This window comes from Pleurodeles waltl, chromosome 6, assembly GCF_031143425.1.
Source record: "Pleurodeles waltl isolate 20211129_DDA chromosome 6, aPleWal1.hap1.20221129, whole genome shotgun sequence".
Taxonomy (NCBI): domain Eukaryota; kingdom Metazoa; phylum Chordata; class Amphibia; order Caudata; family Salamandridae; genus Pleurodeles; species Pleurodeles waltl.
In genome coordinates, this window is record NC_090445.1 from 1,440,456,649 (window position 1) to 1,440,475,235 (window position 18,587).

General features: G+C 44.5%; 1 protein-coding gene across 5 annotated transcripts in view; it reads left to right on the top strand.

Moving 5' to 3' along the window:
* KAT6B (lysine acetyltransferase 6B) overlaps positions 1 to 18,587 on the top strand; it is a 346,743-nt gene that overhangs the window by 209,184 nt on the left and 118,972 nt on the right. For 3 of the 5 annotated variants that reach the window (XM_069240850.1, XM_069240854.1, XM_069240853.1), the window contains exons 5-7: positions 16 to 97; positions 445 to 577; positions 3,367 to 4,292. In XM_069240850.1, the coding sequence (XP_069096951.1) occupies positions 16 to 97; positions 445 to 577; positions 3,367 to 4,292 (1,141 nt within the window). The remainder of the gene's footprint in view (positions 1 to 15; positions 98 to 444; positions 578 to 3,366; positions 4,293 to 18,587) is intronic. The other 2 variants (XM_069240852.1, XM_069240851.1) reach the window with 1 other exon arrangement.

An 18,587-nucleotide genomic window follows, 5' to 3' on the forward strand; every position in this document is an offset into this window, starting at 1 on the left:
CTTTGTGTATTCCAGGATAATATGCTTTTTTGTGACTCCTGCGACCGAGGCTTCCACATGGAATGCTGTGACCCACCACTGTCCAGAATGCCAAAAGGTAGGATTCTGTAGAAAGATGTGATGGGGCTCTAGGGTTGGTTGGGCTTAAGGCTTGAAGTTGTACTGCATTGCTGCTTGTTTAATATACATCAGGCCCTTTATGGACAAAGGAATCCTACAGCATAGATGAATCTTTAGTGCTCCGCCGCAGCTCCATAGACTTTTGAATGAATAAGGGCGCCTTTTCCGTAGCATCTAAAAACCATATATGAACTAAAAACACAGCCTGGCAGTAGACCACTTGTTCGCCAGGAGATGCGGCTCAGATCTGAGTTGCTGAATTAGCCTTCAAATAAGTGACTTATATACTTTGTTGAAATATTAATTTGATTGTTTTTCTCACAGGCATATGGATTTGTCAGGTCTGCAGTCCAATGAGACAGGGGAAAAAGTTCCTCCATGAGAAAGCTGCTCAGATAAAACGACGATATGCAAAGCCTCTTGGTCGGCCGAAAAACAACATAAAGCAACGAATGTTGTAGGTTCTAGTTTTCTTCAATTTTCTCCACACCTGGCAATCTTGGTTTGCAAATGTATATTTCTGATATTGTTTTGCTTGGAGTATGTGCACACTGCATGTGGTGTGTAGCCTTTGGTGGAGTTTGGATGCTTCTGCCTGGGTTTTGTGAGGGAATGAGTCGTGATGGTGGTATGGTGTTTGGGGGAGCGTGGGGGAGAATCAAGAGTGTTCTGTGTGGGTAGATGTACTATTATGGACTTGTGTTGTACCTTGATGTATCTTTGGCACAAAGGTGCTTGGAGTTGGTGTTAGCTGTTATGGCTTTTTTGTGACTTCATAATCCTTGATTAGGGTTTTTTAGTAGCTGAGTGTCTAGATTTGTTTGGCTTTCACCACTGCCACACCTAGGGATGCCACACATCGATGGTCGAGGTGCATTGACAGAACTGTGTGTGAATTCCAGTACTTAAATGTCTTTGTTATGGCATGTCTGGAATCAAATGTGGGTATGGCTCTGTGGTTCTCAGTACCGAAAGACGAGGGGATGCCGCAGGTTTAGAATTTGCGATACATTGCCATAGCTGTGCTTGGATATCAGTACTAGGGTTATGAGGACTTTACCAGTCAGGATGGAGTTATATTATCAAAGCTGTGTATGGGTCTCCCTTCTGTTGTAGGAGTTTATGTAGAAAGTGGAGGATTGAGGTGCATTTGCAGGGCTGAACCTGGGCTTCTATTGGAATTCCAGGGGAACTACAGGTCCGCATTTAAATGTATTGACAAAGCAGCCGGAATTTTTCATTGATGCTAGGTGGTGGTGTGCAGGTTAGGAATAGAGATGTTTAAAATTATTATGCCCAGGAACTTTAGAGAAACAATTTTTGTTGGTGTAAAATTGTGCAGTTTATTTTTGCGTGGAACTGTTTCGAACAGAAAACGTCTCACAGGAGAGATTTTTACATTGTCTGTCCCTTTTATAATGACTTGTGTCCCATTTAAGCGTGACACACATGTTCTGTTGTCATGCAAGACACCCCAAAATTGATTCAAAGAAATTTACCAGAATTTTTACAAAATTGAACGCTAAAATGTTTGCAGGCAAGAAGGCTTATTTGTGGGTCCCAGTTTTTGAATCTCAGGGATACTTTGTGCCTAGATTGAGACATGTTGGCAAGACTGTGTGTAGCTTAGTACAGTATTTCAAAATTTTGGTTTCCTGGTCCATCCTGTCTGTGGGCCTCAGTTTGCTATGAGTGGTTGATCGGTCAGGAATGAGAGGTGTGTCCTTGAATATCTCTCTGTATTGAAATGGAGTACTTCGTCGCAGACACGTGTAGGTCCCTGTACTGCATCATTATGAGGCAGTCTCATAGGAAGAGCGTTTTGGGAATCCTCAGTACTGCAGTAGCAGATTACACGTCGGGTTTCAGCGCATTGGGAGAGATGCATGCATGCGTCTCTGTTAAAGGGGGCGCTCCAGGTCACCAAGCTGTGTCTGTTTGAAATAGCGGGAGGAAATGTGGGTGAGTATTACGATGGACTGTAAAGGTGTTCATGGGTCCGACGCTAGTGAATAAGACATAGTTCTCGACGTTGGCTTTGCAGTGGCGCTGCTGTATGTGGCCCTTGGCGCTGCATTTTAGGTTTATAGTGTATCGGAGCTGGACTGCTACAGTGCCTCTCTTTCAGTACTGAACTAGCAGGTGGTTAACAGGTCAGGACTGAAATGTTTATAGAAATGGATCTGGGTGTAACGTAGTTCACTTGTCTGGGCAAGGTGCATTGTCTGAAAGTGTCTTGAACAAGTCTGCGTTGGTGGAACACTGTTCAGGTTTCATTGTTTGCTGTAGGAAACGATTGAGGTACCTTGGCAGTGTCCTATTTTGCGATTCCCTATGCCCCAGCAACTTCCAAGGCACAAGGCCAGGAGAATGGCGCACTGGCACAGCTCAGAGCGGTTTATCATAGTCTCCGTACTGCAATAAAAGATGATGTTCCTGGTCAGGATTGAGGTGCAATGCTGTATGTAGCAGCAGCGCTCTGTCAATAGTGAGTTGCACTGGCAGAGAGCTGTGTGTAGGTCTCAATGCTGGAATCGCGTCTGCTTACTACAGGTCATAGGTTTAACCTTAGCATGCCATTAGCAAGGGTTTATGCCCAAAGTGAGCTGCACTAGCAAAGCTGTGTGTGCAAGTCTCCGGTAGAGCTGCGTGTCGGTCAGTGCTTGCCTCAGCCATTAATCCTTTGTGAGGTGCGAAACTTGGCTCTTAAGTGGCTTGTCTCCCTCGCTGCGATCCTTTGCCTGCGACATCTGCTCTTTGTGGTGGTGTCATGTGACCTGGCCCCTCCACTGCCCTTCATCTTGCCGTGCCCCTGCGCTGCCCTTCATCTTGCCGTGCCCCTCATGCTCAGCTGGCTTTGCTTAGGGGGAGATAGTCGCCCTGCTCGCGATTAGCTGCTGCGCTTCAATAACAGGCAGTAAGGACTTCACTTGTGTGCAAGCTCCCTCCGTCTGCTAAGCGCCCCGTGACATGTCACACGCTGAAGTGTTGCTTAGCTCAAGCTTTGGTTTTCACTGTGTTCTGCTGGTTACCATGGGGACTTTGTTGCTTAGCAAACAAAGATGGTGATGGCGAGGAATAAATATTTATAGATCGCTCCTCAGTGATGCAATGATTTTAGAAGACTCCTGGTAGCACTTGTATCCTTGTTTCATGACTGCTGCTGCTTGTGTTTTGAATAGTGTGGTGCTTAAAATGATATTGATTCCTGCTCATTCTTCAAACCTGTTGTGTTTCCCTACGTAGGTCTGTGACCAGTGATGAAGGATCCATGAGTGCGCTCACAGGAAGAGGGTCACCTGGTAGGAGTCAAAAGATTAAAGTCTGTACCACATCTCCATCTGGTCATGCTGCATCTTTGAAGGACGCAAGCAGCAGCTTGGCTGTTAAAGACCCTGCCCAGCCTGGTGCCATCCCCAAAACCACCTCCACCTACCTACCTGCCGCTACACTTAAAGTTAACAAGAAAAGCAAAGGGCTCATTGACGGCCTGACTAAGTTTTTCACTCCATCACCCGATGGTCGCAGATCGCGTGGTGAATTCGTAGACTTCTCCAGGCACTACCAACCGAGGAAAATGCGCGCTCAGAATGAGTCTCTCACTCCTCATGTGTTGGCTCCTGACACCAACCAAAAGCTCACCTCCCCACTGCCTCTTCTACCTCCCCCTAACCCTCTGCCTGCTCAGAGTCCCCGTTCTCAAATGTCCAGTACCTCCAACTCCTCTAACTCCCCTCAGAGTTCTTCCAGCCCGTCAAGCGCACCCTCCTTCAGCAGCTTACCCAATAACAGCCAGCTGAAGGGACTCTTTGATGGACTTTCTCATATTTTTACCACTCAGGGACAGTCTCGACAAAAGGGACACCCAAGCTATGCACCGCCGAAACGTTTGCGCCGTACAACTGAATTTTCTAACTCCAATTCTCACGCCCTTTTCTTTGGAAAAAAAGATATTAGAAGTAGGTTTATGACTCGCCCTACGGCCTCTGGGTGGGCAGCCTTGGCGAGAGGCTGTACTTATAAAAGCATTGCTCACTTCAAACGAACAACGTTCCTTAAAAAGCACAGGATAATAGGCAGATTAAAGTGTAATGTGACCCCTCAGAAGGGGACCCCCTGTCCGGGCAAGGGGAGCTTGACAGACGGAAGGATTAAGCCTGATCAGGATGATGGTAAGCAAAGGCCAACGCCCGACCAACCTGCGTCCCGTCTCAAGCAAAAAGAAAAGAACGTCAAGCTCTTTTGTCACATTAGGTCTTATCTTGTTTCTCTTGCTCCTACTTCACTTTTGTGTGGAAGCAAACCCACTGTGACCTTTTCTTTAATGCTAACTAAACTTCCCAACAAATGTACGTTTTCCAACTAATACTTCTGTTGTTCCTTTGCATCTGTAGTGGCAGTAGGACTCTCCTCACTCAAGCCCTCAGTGCCTTCATAACATTGCTTATGGCTTTTGTAGTATCGCATGAGTAGCTCCTTCCATTCCCCCTCGCTCCTCTCGGCAGAAGTGCCGGGCTGGTTATGTGCTGTCCGTGCTTACCGTTCTAGAGTCATCGGCGTTGTCACTCTCCGTTCTCTCGTCTGCTCCATCGCTTTGCCATGACAAGTTCATCCTGCTAAAATCTCAGCCAGCCTTGGTCTGTCCCTCCTCTGTGTCGAGTTCTAATAGAAATGTTTTATCCGCAAGACATGTTTGTGATGGAAGTTAGCTTTATGAACTCTGGCAGTTCTAGTGTTCTGTCTGGGCCGCCAGTGCTGGGTGCGCTGTGGAGATGGCGTAGTTAAGGCACAAGGTCAGACACAATCATGGCTGCCGGTACTATGTTGCTGGTCCATGCCCACGAACTGCTCACTGTACGCTTTGCCTGGGCAGCAGTCTAAGAGTGATTATTTTGTGTTTAAAAAGGTTGCATATGAAGGTCTTGGCCTCCCACCCATCATCCTCCTTTGTCAGGCCCACACACGATTCTGTGGAGCCAATGGATGTTTGAGGGAGTGGGTGATGTAAATTACGGGTTGTCAGTGGAAGGTTGTATTTGTGTAGTGCACTGGTTGTACACTTAAAGGTTTTTTATTGGGTGTGGTTCGGGTGAGAGGGAAGAATCACCAGTTTGCTTCTTATATTTAAAAATGATGGAATAGGTTTTATTTCACTGTTAACTCGAACTGCCATTGCAAACTGTGGGAACATGCTATGCATTTTAGAGTGTTGTAAGTTTCCAATAGTTTAAAAAAAAAATGTATTAACTGTTACTGAAAATTATGGCCCCCATTGTGACAAAACACTGGGGCTTACATGTCCACCTTTGTGTGATTCTGTCAGTGACCAAGTGAAGCTACTTTATTGCCGGTCAGGGCTTGTTGGTTACCCACACCACCTGTGCCTTGTTTCTTCATGCATTAATGCATTTCTTTAGCCATTTGGATTGAGGCTAGTTCCTTCATCACCTCTTTTCACTGTGACCACCCCTTCTCTGTCAACCTGCATTTGGTTGGGGTTTGCTGTGTCACCTATACATTTACCGGTGATGCCTCCACCACATATACTAGAACAGGGGATGGCACACCGTATCTTCGTCTCCAGGAGGTCCAAGCTCCACTTTAACGTCTCCAGGTGATCCTTTTACATTTGCATGAGATCTCTGCTCCACCTCAACATTTTCAGGGATTCCAACTGTAAACGTGAGAGACCAGTATTTCCATCTGAATAGACATCTATAAACAGTTCTTTGCTCTAACTATATGGTGGTTGATCCATGTATGGTTCGTTAGTCGTTTCTCCAATCTCGGGCTAGATAGCATAAAGGACCCTTTAAAAAACTTTTTTTTGTAGTTCTTGGCAGTGCAGAATGTGGGGCGCAAACCTTTTTTTAAACGGATCCCATGTTGCTGGGCTTTCAAAGCAGTCAAACACTAGTTTTTCAAACGTTAAAACATCAGTTATGGCATAGTCTGAATTCTAACGTAAGTGATTAGTTCATAGAAATGGAGCATATTTTGTTTTGCGCTTTTATGTAGTGCTGCAAGATATTGGCATGGCAAATCATTTTGCATTAGGCAAAGCCCATCTTCCATGGGTTCAGACGTATGGCCATGTTTGCTTAAGCCAGAACCAGAATAAGCTGAAAAGTGAAGAATTACTTTCAAGAGGTACGGGGAATAGTCAAGCGTACTTAATAGAGGAACATTGCTGAACACTATTCTGAAATCTGGGATAGGCTGGGCAATGGATGGGGTGAAGTCCCGGACAGTGTTTAGTGGTTTTATTATTGCATAAGAGTGACAGTTGAAAAAGAAGGGTCTTACAGTTTTTAATAATAATCTAAGTTTTCCTGCCGAGGGAAACGTTGAAAGTGGTGAATAATGATCTAACCCAAGGAGAGAGCTGGTTATGAGAGCAGAAGGACTAGTGTGGAAAGATTGGAATCCAGTTGAAGATAATATAAAATGAAAAAGGAAGACAAAGTCGAATAAATTCGGTCTTTGGAATGACCAAAGTCACCTAGACAGTTATTCTTCCCGGGAAGGTCATTCAATTTTTTAACAGTTTGACAGCCTAATATTGAATTCTGACAAATGCAACTTTTAGACATCTCCCATGGATTCTTGGAAGTGTAGAGGCATGAATGTGATAAAGGACAAAATTGGGAGGATTCCATCAGCATAAAGTGACGCAGCCTGAGAAATGGTGAGTCGTTCCAGAACTTTGCAACAAATGCCCGTCTGATGAGGCATAAATGAAATCACTGCCCTGTGGTCAGTTGTCAAACATTACTGACCGATTAAGAGTGCGAGCAGGGCTGTAGAAGACATAATGAAGTCTTGAAGAGTAGCATCCGTTGTACTATATGAGGGTTGTAATCCAGAATCCTGAGAGGTTGTCGGAATCGGTGTGTGCTTCATGGTTTTCAGTGGGAATACCCAAGGCAGTTGATGCCGGAAATGGTGCAACAGTTATTTAGATTGAGATTACCATAAGCCAGTTCTCTGAGAGGTGTACATACTTGTTCACATTTGATATAGTTTGGCAAGAGAACGTTTGAGAGCTACTGATAAGTAACCATTGTTTACTAAAGGTTTAGGCAGTTTTTTGATGAATTGCCATGATATAGGATCGCCCATGTAAGAATTTGGTTCATGGTCAAGAAAAGGCTGCAGAATTGAGGCGTTTGAAGATAAATTCAAGAATGCGCTCTTGGTGGAATGTGCTTGGTGAGAGCTTGTAGGTAGAGAATTTACATTGTTCTGAATTTTATGAAAAAGTTGGCATATTCCCCAAGCCTTGTGTTCGTACTCTGTTAGGTTGAAATTAAATACATGTTGTAGTTAGTTACATTGCTCTGACGCTGAAGCCCCTACTCTGTGCTTTTTATAGCAGACCAGCACAGCTAATTTTAATACTTTGCTAAAAGTTACAGGGTGAAAACCTCACTCATATTTTGTGAAATGCAAAGCGTAGTTTTACAACATAATTGCATGGCACTTTTGAACCTTAGTCGAGGGGTAGAAATTAGTGCACAGAATTATTTTGATTGTGTTCTTGGGACTAATCGCTATTGGACCTGATCGGAGGCTGCATTAAAGACACTATCTGCTACTGTCAGTTTTCCAAAGGCTAAAAGTAGAGTAAGGTGGTCATAATGAGGTCAGTCTCCGAGCACCTTGACTAGGAATCCCACTTCATGAAACAAAGGCAACATATTATTGGCTATGCCTTGTGAAATAACGCAGGTGTGCCACTTCTGACTTCCTTGTGTCAAAATTACCAGTTCTGATAGATGTAATGCTTAGCACTGGGGTTAAGAGGATCAAAGGGACCATTTTCATCACTTTCCAGAACTTCTGTGTGCCTGATCACTGTAATGCGCAGCATGTCTGTCAGTAACAGCATACCTGCTGCTATACCAAACTTGTAAAGCTGTCCTAGCAGGCTGGACGATATCTTTGTGAATCAAATGTGAATACTTTGTTGAATTGTGGCTCGTGTAAATCTTGAAGTGAAAGTTGGGCAGATTGTGTAGGAACTCTGCCTATCTTCTGTCCACCCCCACCCCCACCCCCCCCTCCCTAAGGAGACCTGGTGAAAAGGAAGCTCATTAGGCCACTGGGCTTCTCTGGATTGTTACTGTGATTTGTGTGTAACATTTCCTAAAGTTGGACCCTGATCCAGAGTTGTCTGCAATGCTTAGTTGATCAGCCAAATCTATAGGCGATCCCAAATCATGTCTTTCTTATTTAGTTGGCGTGACAGAGCCCCAGACTCCTGAAAAACTTGCCCCATGGGCATTAGGTGTTAAAGTCATCATTGTTTGAATTATTGTAAGCAGTTGTGTATCTCTTTATGGGCAGAGGGCATCTCTACGTCTCGTTGTCCCCTCTAACTGCTTCCCTTTTACCTTTAGAGGGTACATTACACGGTCTCGGTGTGCAGTCACTTTTTTTTTCCTCTCCCAGTATTGTGTCCCTTGTTTCCATTATTAGTGTTTTGATGTGCAGTGGGATCTCCCTTATTTTATCTCAGTCTAAGTTGTTAGTGATTGGAGCCTTTATTGATAGCATGCTTTGAAGTGCTTTCTTACGTAGAGGACATACGCTTTCAGTGATGCTAGGTCTCCACAGCCAGACCCAGAACCACTGCATAGCGGTCTGTTATAGGAGACATATTGGCCAAAGATGTGTTCACTCACCTACCTTTTGATTTAATGCTTCTGCTTGTACCTAGCGTCAGAGCTCCACCAGAGGAGCTTTGTCAGTTTAGACAGTACCAACAATATAATTCACCACCAAATGTTTGCAGATCACCAGCATCTTTAGCCCAAGAGCCAACAGTCAGTCACAGCTGAGGAAGAAGGGAGCAATAGACTTGTCATGCTTGCACAGAATCCGTGTTGGCCTGTTGATCTGGCACCAGCTGCTATGGCCGGCAAGTATCTTTCACATCTGAATTGCTTTCCCTCCCATCTAGGAACCTGACTAGGTTTTCCATTGATGGTATGCATTGGCATCATTTTCTTCTATATCGTAGCATTGGCATCATTTTCCTCTATATCGTAGTGTGTGTATATTGACCTGCAAAGTGCAAGCGAGCCTTACTGACCACTTATCTCGCCCTTCCCACTAGCAGGTGTTCCACTGTCCTTGACCTGGAAACACGACCTCCAGCAGGGCAGTTGTTTTATTTTGAGGCACTTGAAACGTAGGCCAGCATTTATATTATCTGGGGCTATTGGCCCTCCCAGTTGCTACCTGGAACCTAAGTTGTTTTCACTGATAGAAGGGAGGGTAGGCTGCTTGACAGACATTCTTTTGTTTTAAACCTTTGGCTAGATTGACCTTTCAGCATTTCAGCCCCAGTATCCCTGAAATTCCTTCAGCCATTACATGGATCCTATTGAACTCACAATAGTCTGCTGCTTTATTTACCTCCCTACCTGGAAATCAAATATTTGCTAGTGTCTTCAACCCAACGCTGTTCAACGTGTTTTAAAAACTTTGATAAATTGCCTTTTCTAAGAATATATATAAATAATATACACACACATACAATTGTTTTGCTCCTTACCAGAAATAAACAATATTGCCTGCTGATGTACCATTAATACCCACAACCCACTTTCTAAACATCCTAATACTGGAAAAGATGACTTTAGGGGTTGATGGCCTACGAGAAAAGTATTTAATGTTTATGATCAATTTGTATAGAAGGTAGCATCACTTAGATTAGGTAGGAACATCAGATGAACAGCTTTACTATACTTCCACCCCCAACCTTTTCTCTCATCTTGTGTACTTAGTCTTCTTGCATCTTTAAAATGGTGGTCAGAGTGTACACTCATAACCTTTCTTTTTCTCAAAGTCTACACCTCTATTTATCCCCCCTTTTTTCTCTCCGCATAAGATGCTGCAGTTTTAGGGCATGCAGCTGTATGAAGGGTGCCTTCTCCTGTTCCATGAAATTTGGATTCCCTCTGCGTCTCCTTCTGAAATGGGGGGGGGGGACCTCCTGTCCTTAAAACATTGGCTAAAATCTTAAACTTAAAACTTTTTACTATCGCTCTAAATTTGTAATTTAGGAAATAACTAAAAACCTGCCTGTTTATGGAGGCTTACTAGCCTTACCTCTTCAGGGTGTACATTAAGCTTGATTCATACACCTGTTTCTTGGTGCGAAGTACAAGAAGGGTATGTGCACTCTAAGTCCATTGCAACATAACATAACAAAAGACCATCTCTGGCAAAGCCCAATGTCCTTTCTCCCACACCCTGCAGTGCATCCACCACACTTCTGTAAGACACAGATTGCTTATGCTGTGAGACTGCAGGGCTCCTGGATAAGGTAGGTTAAATATGGGGACAAGTGGCACTCTACTGTAGCCCCATGCATCTCCTTGAGGAAGAAATTAGTTAACCCAGGAAGTAAAGGGAGGTGTCCACAAAGAACCAATTAAATTGATGATGGCAGTCATGTCCAAAAGTCAAAGTGAACCCTTGACAACATCTTATTTGCCAGCTTGCTTTACTGACCCAGGAGTCTAATGCTGCAGCATACTTCATGGGATTATATCTACTAGCAGCCAATTTTGAGGCTCGTGAAGATGAGCCTGTTAACCGATCCAATAGATAATCAGAATGCTGGCTTCTACGGGCTATACCTGACCTCTGTTGCTTTATTTAAGGTATTCAAGAGGATTATTACTGCCTACCCAAATACTTAAATTGAATCCTCCCTGCTGCTTGCCACTAGTCATTGATTTTTTTCAAATAGCTCAGAGACCCCTTGGCCCTAATGGAGATTGAACAACAGAGTTTGCATTGGCAAAGTACAGTGACTTTGAACTTGAAATGTCTGCTGTAAGATTTCACTTCATCAGAGTCAGTACTTTCCCACTTTCAACAACGTTTTGAAGCTGCTAGATGACTTCCTCAAACACTGCGTACATTTTCAGTGGATGTAATGATCCCCATTATCTGGTTGGTTGAGTAAAGAAAAGGCGCTCATTAGAGAATGAACGTCCCACATGTACATGGCTTTGTAGCTGCTGAGATTAATTGGATGCAAGTCCACCCAGAGAGATCCCAGATCAGCACCAGCAGATAAAATCATTTATTTTCCATTATCACTCTTTTTTAAGAAGCTAATTCAGATTCTGAGCTCATAATAATGATTTTAATTTGTGCCATGATCTTACCACAGCTCACTATGTTCAATCTCTACAGGAATTTTACTGGTGTGCTCCGCAGATTGCAGCCAGTCCAGACGATTATTTGTTGATGGCATGCATAAAGCTGCTTGACCACATCACTCTAGCTATTTGGACTCCTGGTGCTCTCCGGAGCATGCTTTAAATGTTTGTGACTCATTCAGAAAGTCCATTGGAATAAGGGCCTAACTAACTGCAGAGTTTGGCTTAAATATCTCCATGTCTATCTGCAGTGCTTCTGCTTCATCAGAAGTGTCGTACAGGTGCTGTAAAGTGAGACTGCTGGAGTTCCAAACTTGGTATGAAAACCTTTGTTGCTTAGCAGGCCTTCTATTGGCCCTCTGTTTTGGGTTGTAAGGAAGAGCCTTGGGTTTCATCTTACCAGGCATCTTTTTCATTGTACTGTTTTATTTTGTTTGTTGCCATGCACGCTTTGGGGTGCATGGGTTCATTCAATAAACTTTCCTTAACTGGGTCCATTTCAGTGTGCATGGCTACTTGCTTTGTGAATTGATGCGTACTACCTTATTTCTCTTCCAGGGGATCCTCATCAGTAGTCAAAAGCACTGAATATTCCAGCACTCTAGCGGGGAGCCCAGAGCACATAACTTATATATATTGTCTTTATCATTTAAAAAACATTTTAAAAACATATACATAATTTAAAAAATGAGTAGGAAAGTGCTCTCTTTCTTGGCATGGTTGCCCCATTTTCTGCCTGTTGCCAGTGTGTTTGACTGTGTCCTCTGGGATCCTGCTAACCAGGACCCTAGTGGTTATGCTCTCTCCTTTAAATCTTGGTAACTGTACATTTATCTTCCCACATTTGGCATACTGGTCCCACCATGTAAGTCCCTAGTGTATGGTACCCAGGACATTGGGGTACCAGGGGATCCCTATGGGCTGCAGCAGTTATTCTGCCACCCATAGGGAGCCCATGTCATTGCAGCCTACATGAAACTGGTGCATGCACCAGTTTTCACTACGGGTCACTGCACCAGGTCACTGTAAGTCACCCCTATGCTAGGCCCCCTCTGCCCAGAGGACAGGGTGCAGATACCTGTGTGTGAGGGAACCCCTGCACTAGCAGAGGTGCCCCCACGAACTCCAGCTCCATTTTCCTGGACTTTGTGAGTGCGGGGACGCCATTTTACGTATGTACTGGTCATAGGTCACTACCTATGTCCAGATACATAATGATCACTCCGAACCTGGGCATGTTTGGTATTAAACAAGTTGGAATCATCACCCAATACTGTTACAAGTATTGAAAGTATGATTCCTTGCACTCTGGGGTCTCCTTAGAGGGCCCCCAGCATTGCTACCACCAGTCTTACAGGGTTTTCCAGGGAGCTCAAGCTGCTTCCACCACTCAGACAGGTTTCTGCCCTCCTGCTGCTTGATCTAATCAAACCCAGGAAGGCAGAACAAAGGATTTCGTTTGGGAGAGGGAGGTAACACCCTCTCCCTTTGGGAATAGGTGTAACTGGCTTTGGAGTTGTAGCCTCCCCATGCCACTGGTATGCTTTGAAGGGCACATTGGTGCCCTCCATGCATAAATCAGTCCACACCAGTTCAGGGATCCCCAGTCCCTGCTCTGGCACGAAACTGTTTCCAAGGTTGGCAGGGAACTCTGAGAGCATCTGAGTGGCCAAGCCGGGCAGGTGACATCAGAGCCCCTTCCTGATACGTGCTTACCTGGCTTGGTAACCAATCCCCCTTTCAGGGCTATTTAGGGTTTATCTTTTGGGTGGGTTCTCAGATTCGACTTGCAAGATTCCAGCAGGATTCCTCTGCAACCATCACTGTGACTTCTGGCCTCCAGAACTGCCACTGGATCCTCCAAGACTCGACAGTCTGCCTCCAAGAAGAACACCACTTCTGCAACATTGTTTCCAGGGCTCCTGCCAGCAACTGTAACATTTCCATTGGCTGTACATCCACTGTCTTCAGTCTGCACTAGAAGAAATAAGGAATCTACCTTGGAGTGAAGAAGTCACTCCCCTGCATCTGCAGGCACCTGCTGCAATGACGACCGGCTGCGTGGGTCTCACCTCATCTTGAGCTGTGTGGATCCTGCATCATGGGTGGTGGTCCGGAGTAGTCCTCTTGGTCCTCTCTGCCAGCTGTCCAACTTTGGTGGAGGTAAGCCTTTGCCTTCCCATGCAGGACTGTACCCCCGTGCACCGCATCTTGCAGCTGCCAAGGCTGGTTCCTGGCAGCACCACTTTTACACTAACCGCAAATTTGCCTATGAAAAGGCTTGTTGGTGGAATTCCTGCACCGACACCTGTCTGCAATCTTCACTCCAGTGTGGGACATCTTCTGCATTCCTGAGGAACTCCTCTCAGACTCCAAGGCTGTAGTGCTGACCTGTTGTTCATCACAGTTGCCCAACTCCTGAAAGTACAGCTTGGGGTGGGTAGTAGCTCCTTCTGACACTTTTGAACTTGGTCCTCTCTGTCCATAGGTCTTCCTCTCCAGGAATCCACTGCTGGTTTCTTGCAGTCTTGTCTGGGTGTCTTCTTTTCTTTCATTTTGGATGGTTTGGGGAAATCCCAGTGATTTTACTCCTGATTTCCTGGTCGGGGGGGGGGTATTGTTACTTACATATGTGGTTTTCTAGTACTCCCAGCTCCCCTCTACACATTTCACTCACCTAAGTGGGGGTCCTTTGTTTGCATTCCTTTTTTTTTTTTTTGTATATGGTTTGGGCTCCCCCTTGGTTCACTTTTGGTTATCTAAATTTTCACTATTTTCTAACCTTTTCAATGCCTGTACTTACCTCCTATTGGAGGGTTGCCCTTCTAGTACTTTGTAGTATTGCATGACCAAGCATAAAATACTTATTTTTGTACAACAGAGTTTTCTTTCATGTGTGTAAGTGCTGTGTGACTATAGTGGTTTTGCATGAGCTGTGCATGTCTCCTAGAGAAACTTTGGCTGCTCATCCTCAGCTACCTCTAGAGAGCCTGGCTCCTAGATAGTGCCTACACTTCACTAAGAGGGGATACCTGGGCCTGGTATAAGGTGTAAGTAACTTAGTTACCCACCACACACCGGGCCAGCTTCCTATAATATGCATGCTCCCTGTATTAAAAAGATAGAAACGTGTCTAATAAAAATTGAAAACGACTCCAGTATTTCTGTAAATCATGAAATAGGAGAACTACAGTGCAATTGTATCTTTTATTGAAAAGAAAAATGTAATGAAAAACAGACATTTTTAGCCAATAAGCTAAATTCATATTAACATGGTAAATCAAATAAATAGCACCATGCCTTTAAGGCCTCAAGGACCTCCAGTATCTAACCATGCTTCAAAGGTCAGAGAGAGGTGACACTTAAGTCTTTTTTTCTGGCTCCTTCAGAAAGGATCCAAGAGCACTAGCTCCTGAATTTTTTTATGACTATAAAAATGAAAATATTTCCAACAATTCAAAAGATTTTGATTTCATTCGACACATTGTACTTAGAAACATTTTTCTAACTGAAAAATATTTTATCAATCAGAAATGCCACCTCCCTTTAATAAATCCTGTGGGAGGAGGAAGGCGATTTCTGACTCACATTGTCTGCATTGCCTGCTTATCAGCTTCTCATAACCCTGAGACATGTTACCATTGTAAAAACCTTTCAAAAAGGACTCTGACACAGAGATGAGAGCAGACTTCATGCAATCAGAAAGCGGAAAGGTAAGACCTTTAGGTATCTTTGGGGGATCGAAAACCTCCTTTACAGAGCCCTCCTCTCTGAAACCTAGAGAAAGATCAAGAGGAAAACGACATTCCTCACCACAGTCTACAGGTAGGACAAAAAAAATCCCCGTCTGTTCTCCTTCAGGATTGGAGTCGAGTGCCACTTCGACCGCGTCGGTGTCGAGGCGTTGTCAATCAACATTGAAGCAACCTAGATCGTCGGCGACATTTTTAATGTCGACTTATCCGATTCCACACGAGAGTACGACGGTACAACAAGATTTTAGGTATCTTTGGGGGATCGAAAACCTCCTTTACAGAGCCCTCCTCTCTGAAACCTAGAGAAAGATCAAGAGGAAAACGACATTCCTCACCACAGTCTACAGGTAGGACAAAAAAAATCCCCGTCTGTTCTCCTTCAGGATTGGAGTCGAGTGCCACTTCGACCGCGTCGGTGTCGAGGCGTTGTCAATCAACATTGAAGCAACCTAGATCGTCGGCGACATTTTTAATGTCGACTTATCCGATTCCACACGAGAGTACGATGGTACAACAAGATTAGACTTCGAGGCCCAACCTCCATCGCTGAATGCTAACACTGCTTATGGTGGTTCCAATATCGACATCAAGAGACACTTAATGGTACGTCAAAAGGACAGAACCAGATCGAATTCACATCCAAGGTTTGAGAAGTGTATCTCTTTCCTCTGAGATCATATCCATACATACAGAGACAGCTAAGGGGACAAATAAGTCTCCAGTATGATCTCCGTCTCCCTCTGAGATCTGACTCCTGGATTATTCCCGAACCTATTCACCATCCAGACATAAACCTAGCCATCAGCTTTTTCTAAGACTCCACGCAGATCTAGGACTCCACACAGGCATAGATCACCAAGTAAAAGGCCACAATTTCACGCATCTAGATCTACGCATGGAAGAGCTCTTTCAAGATCATGTACTACTACTAGCACTCCGGGTCTCAACGAAGGCATAGATCACCTTAGTCTTAAACTTCTTGCTCATCCATAAGTGACTATTCACCACTGCTATCTGACTCCCCTCCGGCTAGAGTCTCCCCTGTGGACGACCTGGTTACATTCATTGATCTGCTGATCAGAGGAGCGATTAAGTTAAACATAGACATTGCAATGCCTGTCTCCACATAGTCTATGGTTTTTTAAATGCTCATCACAGGTCTTTCTCCAGACCACTTCTTCTAGTATCGGGTCTTCCGGAACCTGCTGTGCAGATTTTTCTCACTCCAGTTTCTGTTTGAGCTGCACCACCAAGGCTTAAAATATATATATAAGGCACCTGATTAAGATCCCCCTGTTGCCCTGGTCAGATCCTCCCCCAGATTCGGTGAGTGTAGCAGCTTCAAAAAAGACCAATGGCACTGCCTCAACCTCAACAACACCACCGGATAAAGACCGTAAACAATTTGATTTGATAGTGAAGAAAATGTGCAACACCTCCGCTTCATTCATGAAGGTTGCCAGTGCAACTGCATTACTCAGGTGGTACGGTAGGTCATTGTCGGAATCCCTCTCGTGATTTATGCAAACACTGCCAAACGAGGACAGACCAGATTTTCAGGAAATCTTGGAGGCAAGGAGGTCTAGTGGAAAATCAAGTCATCATTGCGGCAGCTGATGCCTCTGAACTCTGCATCACTACAAGGCGTTTTTCATGGCTCAGACTTACAGGACTAAAGCCTAAAGCACAACAAAGAATATGAAATCCTCCTTTGACCGGATCATCCAATTTTGGCACACCTGAGGATGAAATGGCCAGGATGAAAGCTGAGGCAGACACTAAAGGCAGTGAGGCTTGAGAAGCGAAATATGTTCAGACGTAGATAAAGGCCTTATGACAAGCGCCATGTTCTACAGAGGGTTCAAACCCCTCACTGGGTAGCGCAGCAGCATACCCACTCACATCACTATCCTCTATGTCCAGGAAGAGGAAGGAGTACTTCCTGACCGTCCGCTTCCTTATCCAAAGCAGTGAATCATGGTGTACCTCTTCACAATCTTCCGCTCTGGTCGGGGAAAGCATTGCCAGGCACATAAGTGACACATTATAAGAAACAACAAATGAGTTAAATGGGTTTTGAACATTATTTAATATGGTTACTCACTCAGCTTCAAATCTCCTCCCCCGGTAGTACCACCAAAAGCAACATTCTGCTATCTGCAAGTCTTATTGTGGAAAGAATGAAAACAAGTTGCTTCAAAAAGAAGCAATAGAAGTTCACCTCGCTCAGTGGGGGACAGGAGTTTATTCACGCTATTTCCCTGTCAAGAAAAAAGGCCAGACTCAAGAATGCAGACCGATCTTAGACCTGCAGCTCCTGAACAAGTTCATCCACAAAGAGAAATTCAGTATGCTTGCCCTTCACCAAATTAACCCCCAACTCCATCAGCGGGGTACTGAATGTGCTCCATCGATCTTCAGGATGTCTACTTCCACCTTCAAGTTGCAAGAAAACATCAAAAGTTTCTGCACTTCAGGGTAGCATCCAAGCACTACCAGAATCAAGTATTACCCTTTGACCCAAAATCAGCACCTGAACATTTTAAAAATGCATGGCAGTGGTTCCTGCACATCTCAGGAGGAAGCAAATCTTAGTCTACCCATACCTAGACAACTGGCTGATCAAGAGTGCCTCCCAGCACTAGTGCAACAACATTATCAGATTTGCCCTGAAACTCTGCAAAACCTGGATCTACAGGTCAACATCAAATCTACACAGATGCTAGCTCAAAAGTATTCATTATCCAGTAACAACTCTGGATACAAACCACGCAAAAGTGTATAATTTGGATGAAAGTTTATATTCAGTAACATGAAATGTTTTCTCCTCCGCACTCCTCAACCATCAACCAGACAAATGGCATCGCTACTGGGATCAATGGCCTCCTGCATCTTCCTTATTCCCGATGCGAGGCTACACGCGACCTCTACAACAAGCTCTAGAAGATCAGTGATCTCAATATTCCACCCATTGGGATGATGAGAGAGTCCTCACACGGAAAGTCGAGCGATTACTCCACTGGTGGAGCACTTACGAATAGCAATTCCTTTTCACCAGGAACTTCATACACCAACTTTGATCACAGATGTATCCTTTCAGGGGTTGGGGGGGCTTGCATATGGACCTCTGCAAGTTCAGGGCTTGTGGTTCGAACATGGAACAACTATCACTTGCTGAAACTCAGAGCAGTCCATCCAGCATTGAAATGCCTCTATCCATCCATTCAAACAAATTATCTGCTTGTTCAGACCAACAACACAACCTCAATGCATTACCTGAACAAGAAAGGAGGGACTCGAAACAACCCCTTTCGCTGGAAGCACAAGCAATCTGGAAGTGGCTACTAGCCAGAAACTTGACAGTATCAGCAGTTCACCTACCAGGATCCCTGAACACCCAAGCAGATTCTCTGAGCTGTACTTATACAGAAGATCACGACTGGGTTCTAGAAGACGACGTTAAAGCTATTTTTCAGGAATGGAGTCAACTGCAAATAGACCTGTTTGCAGATGAAGAAAATAAAAAATG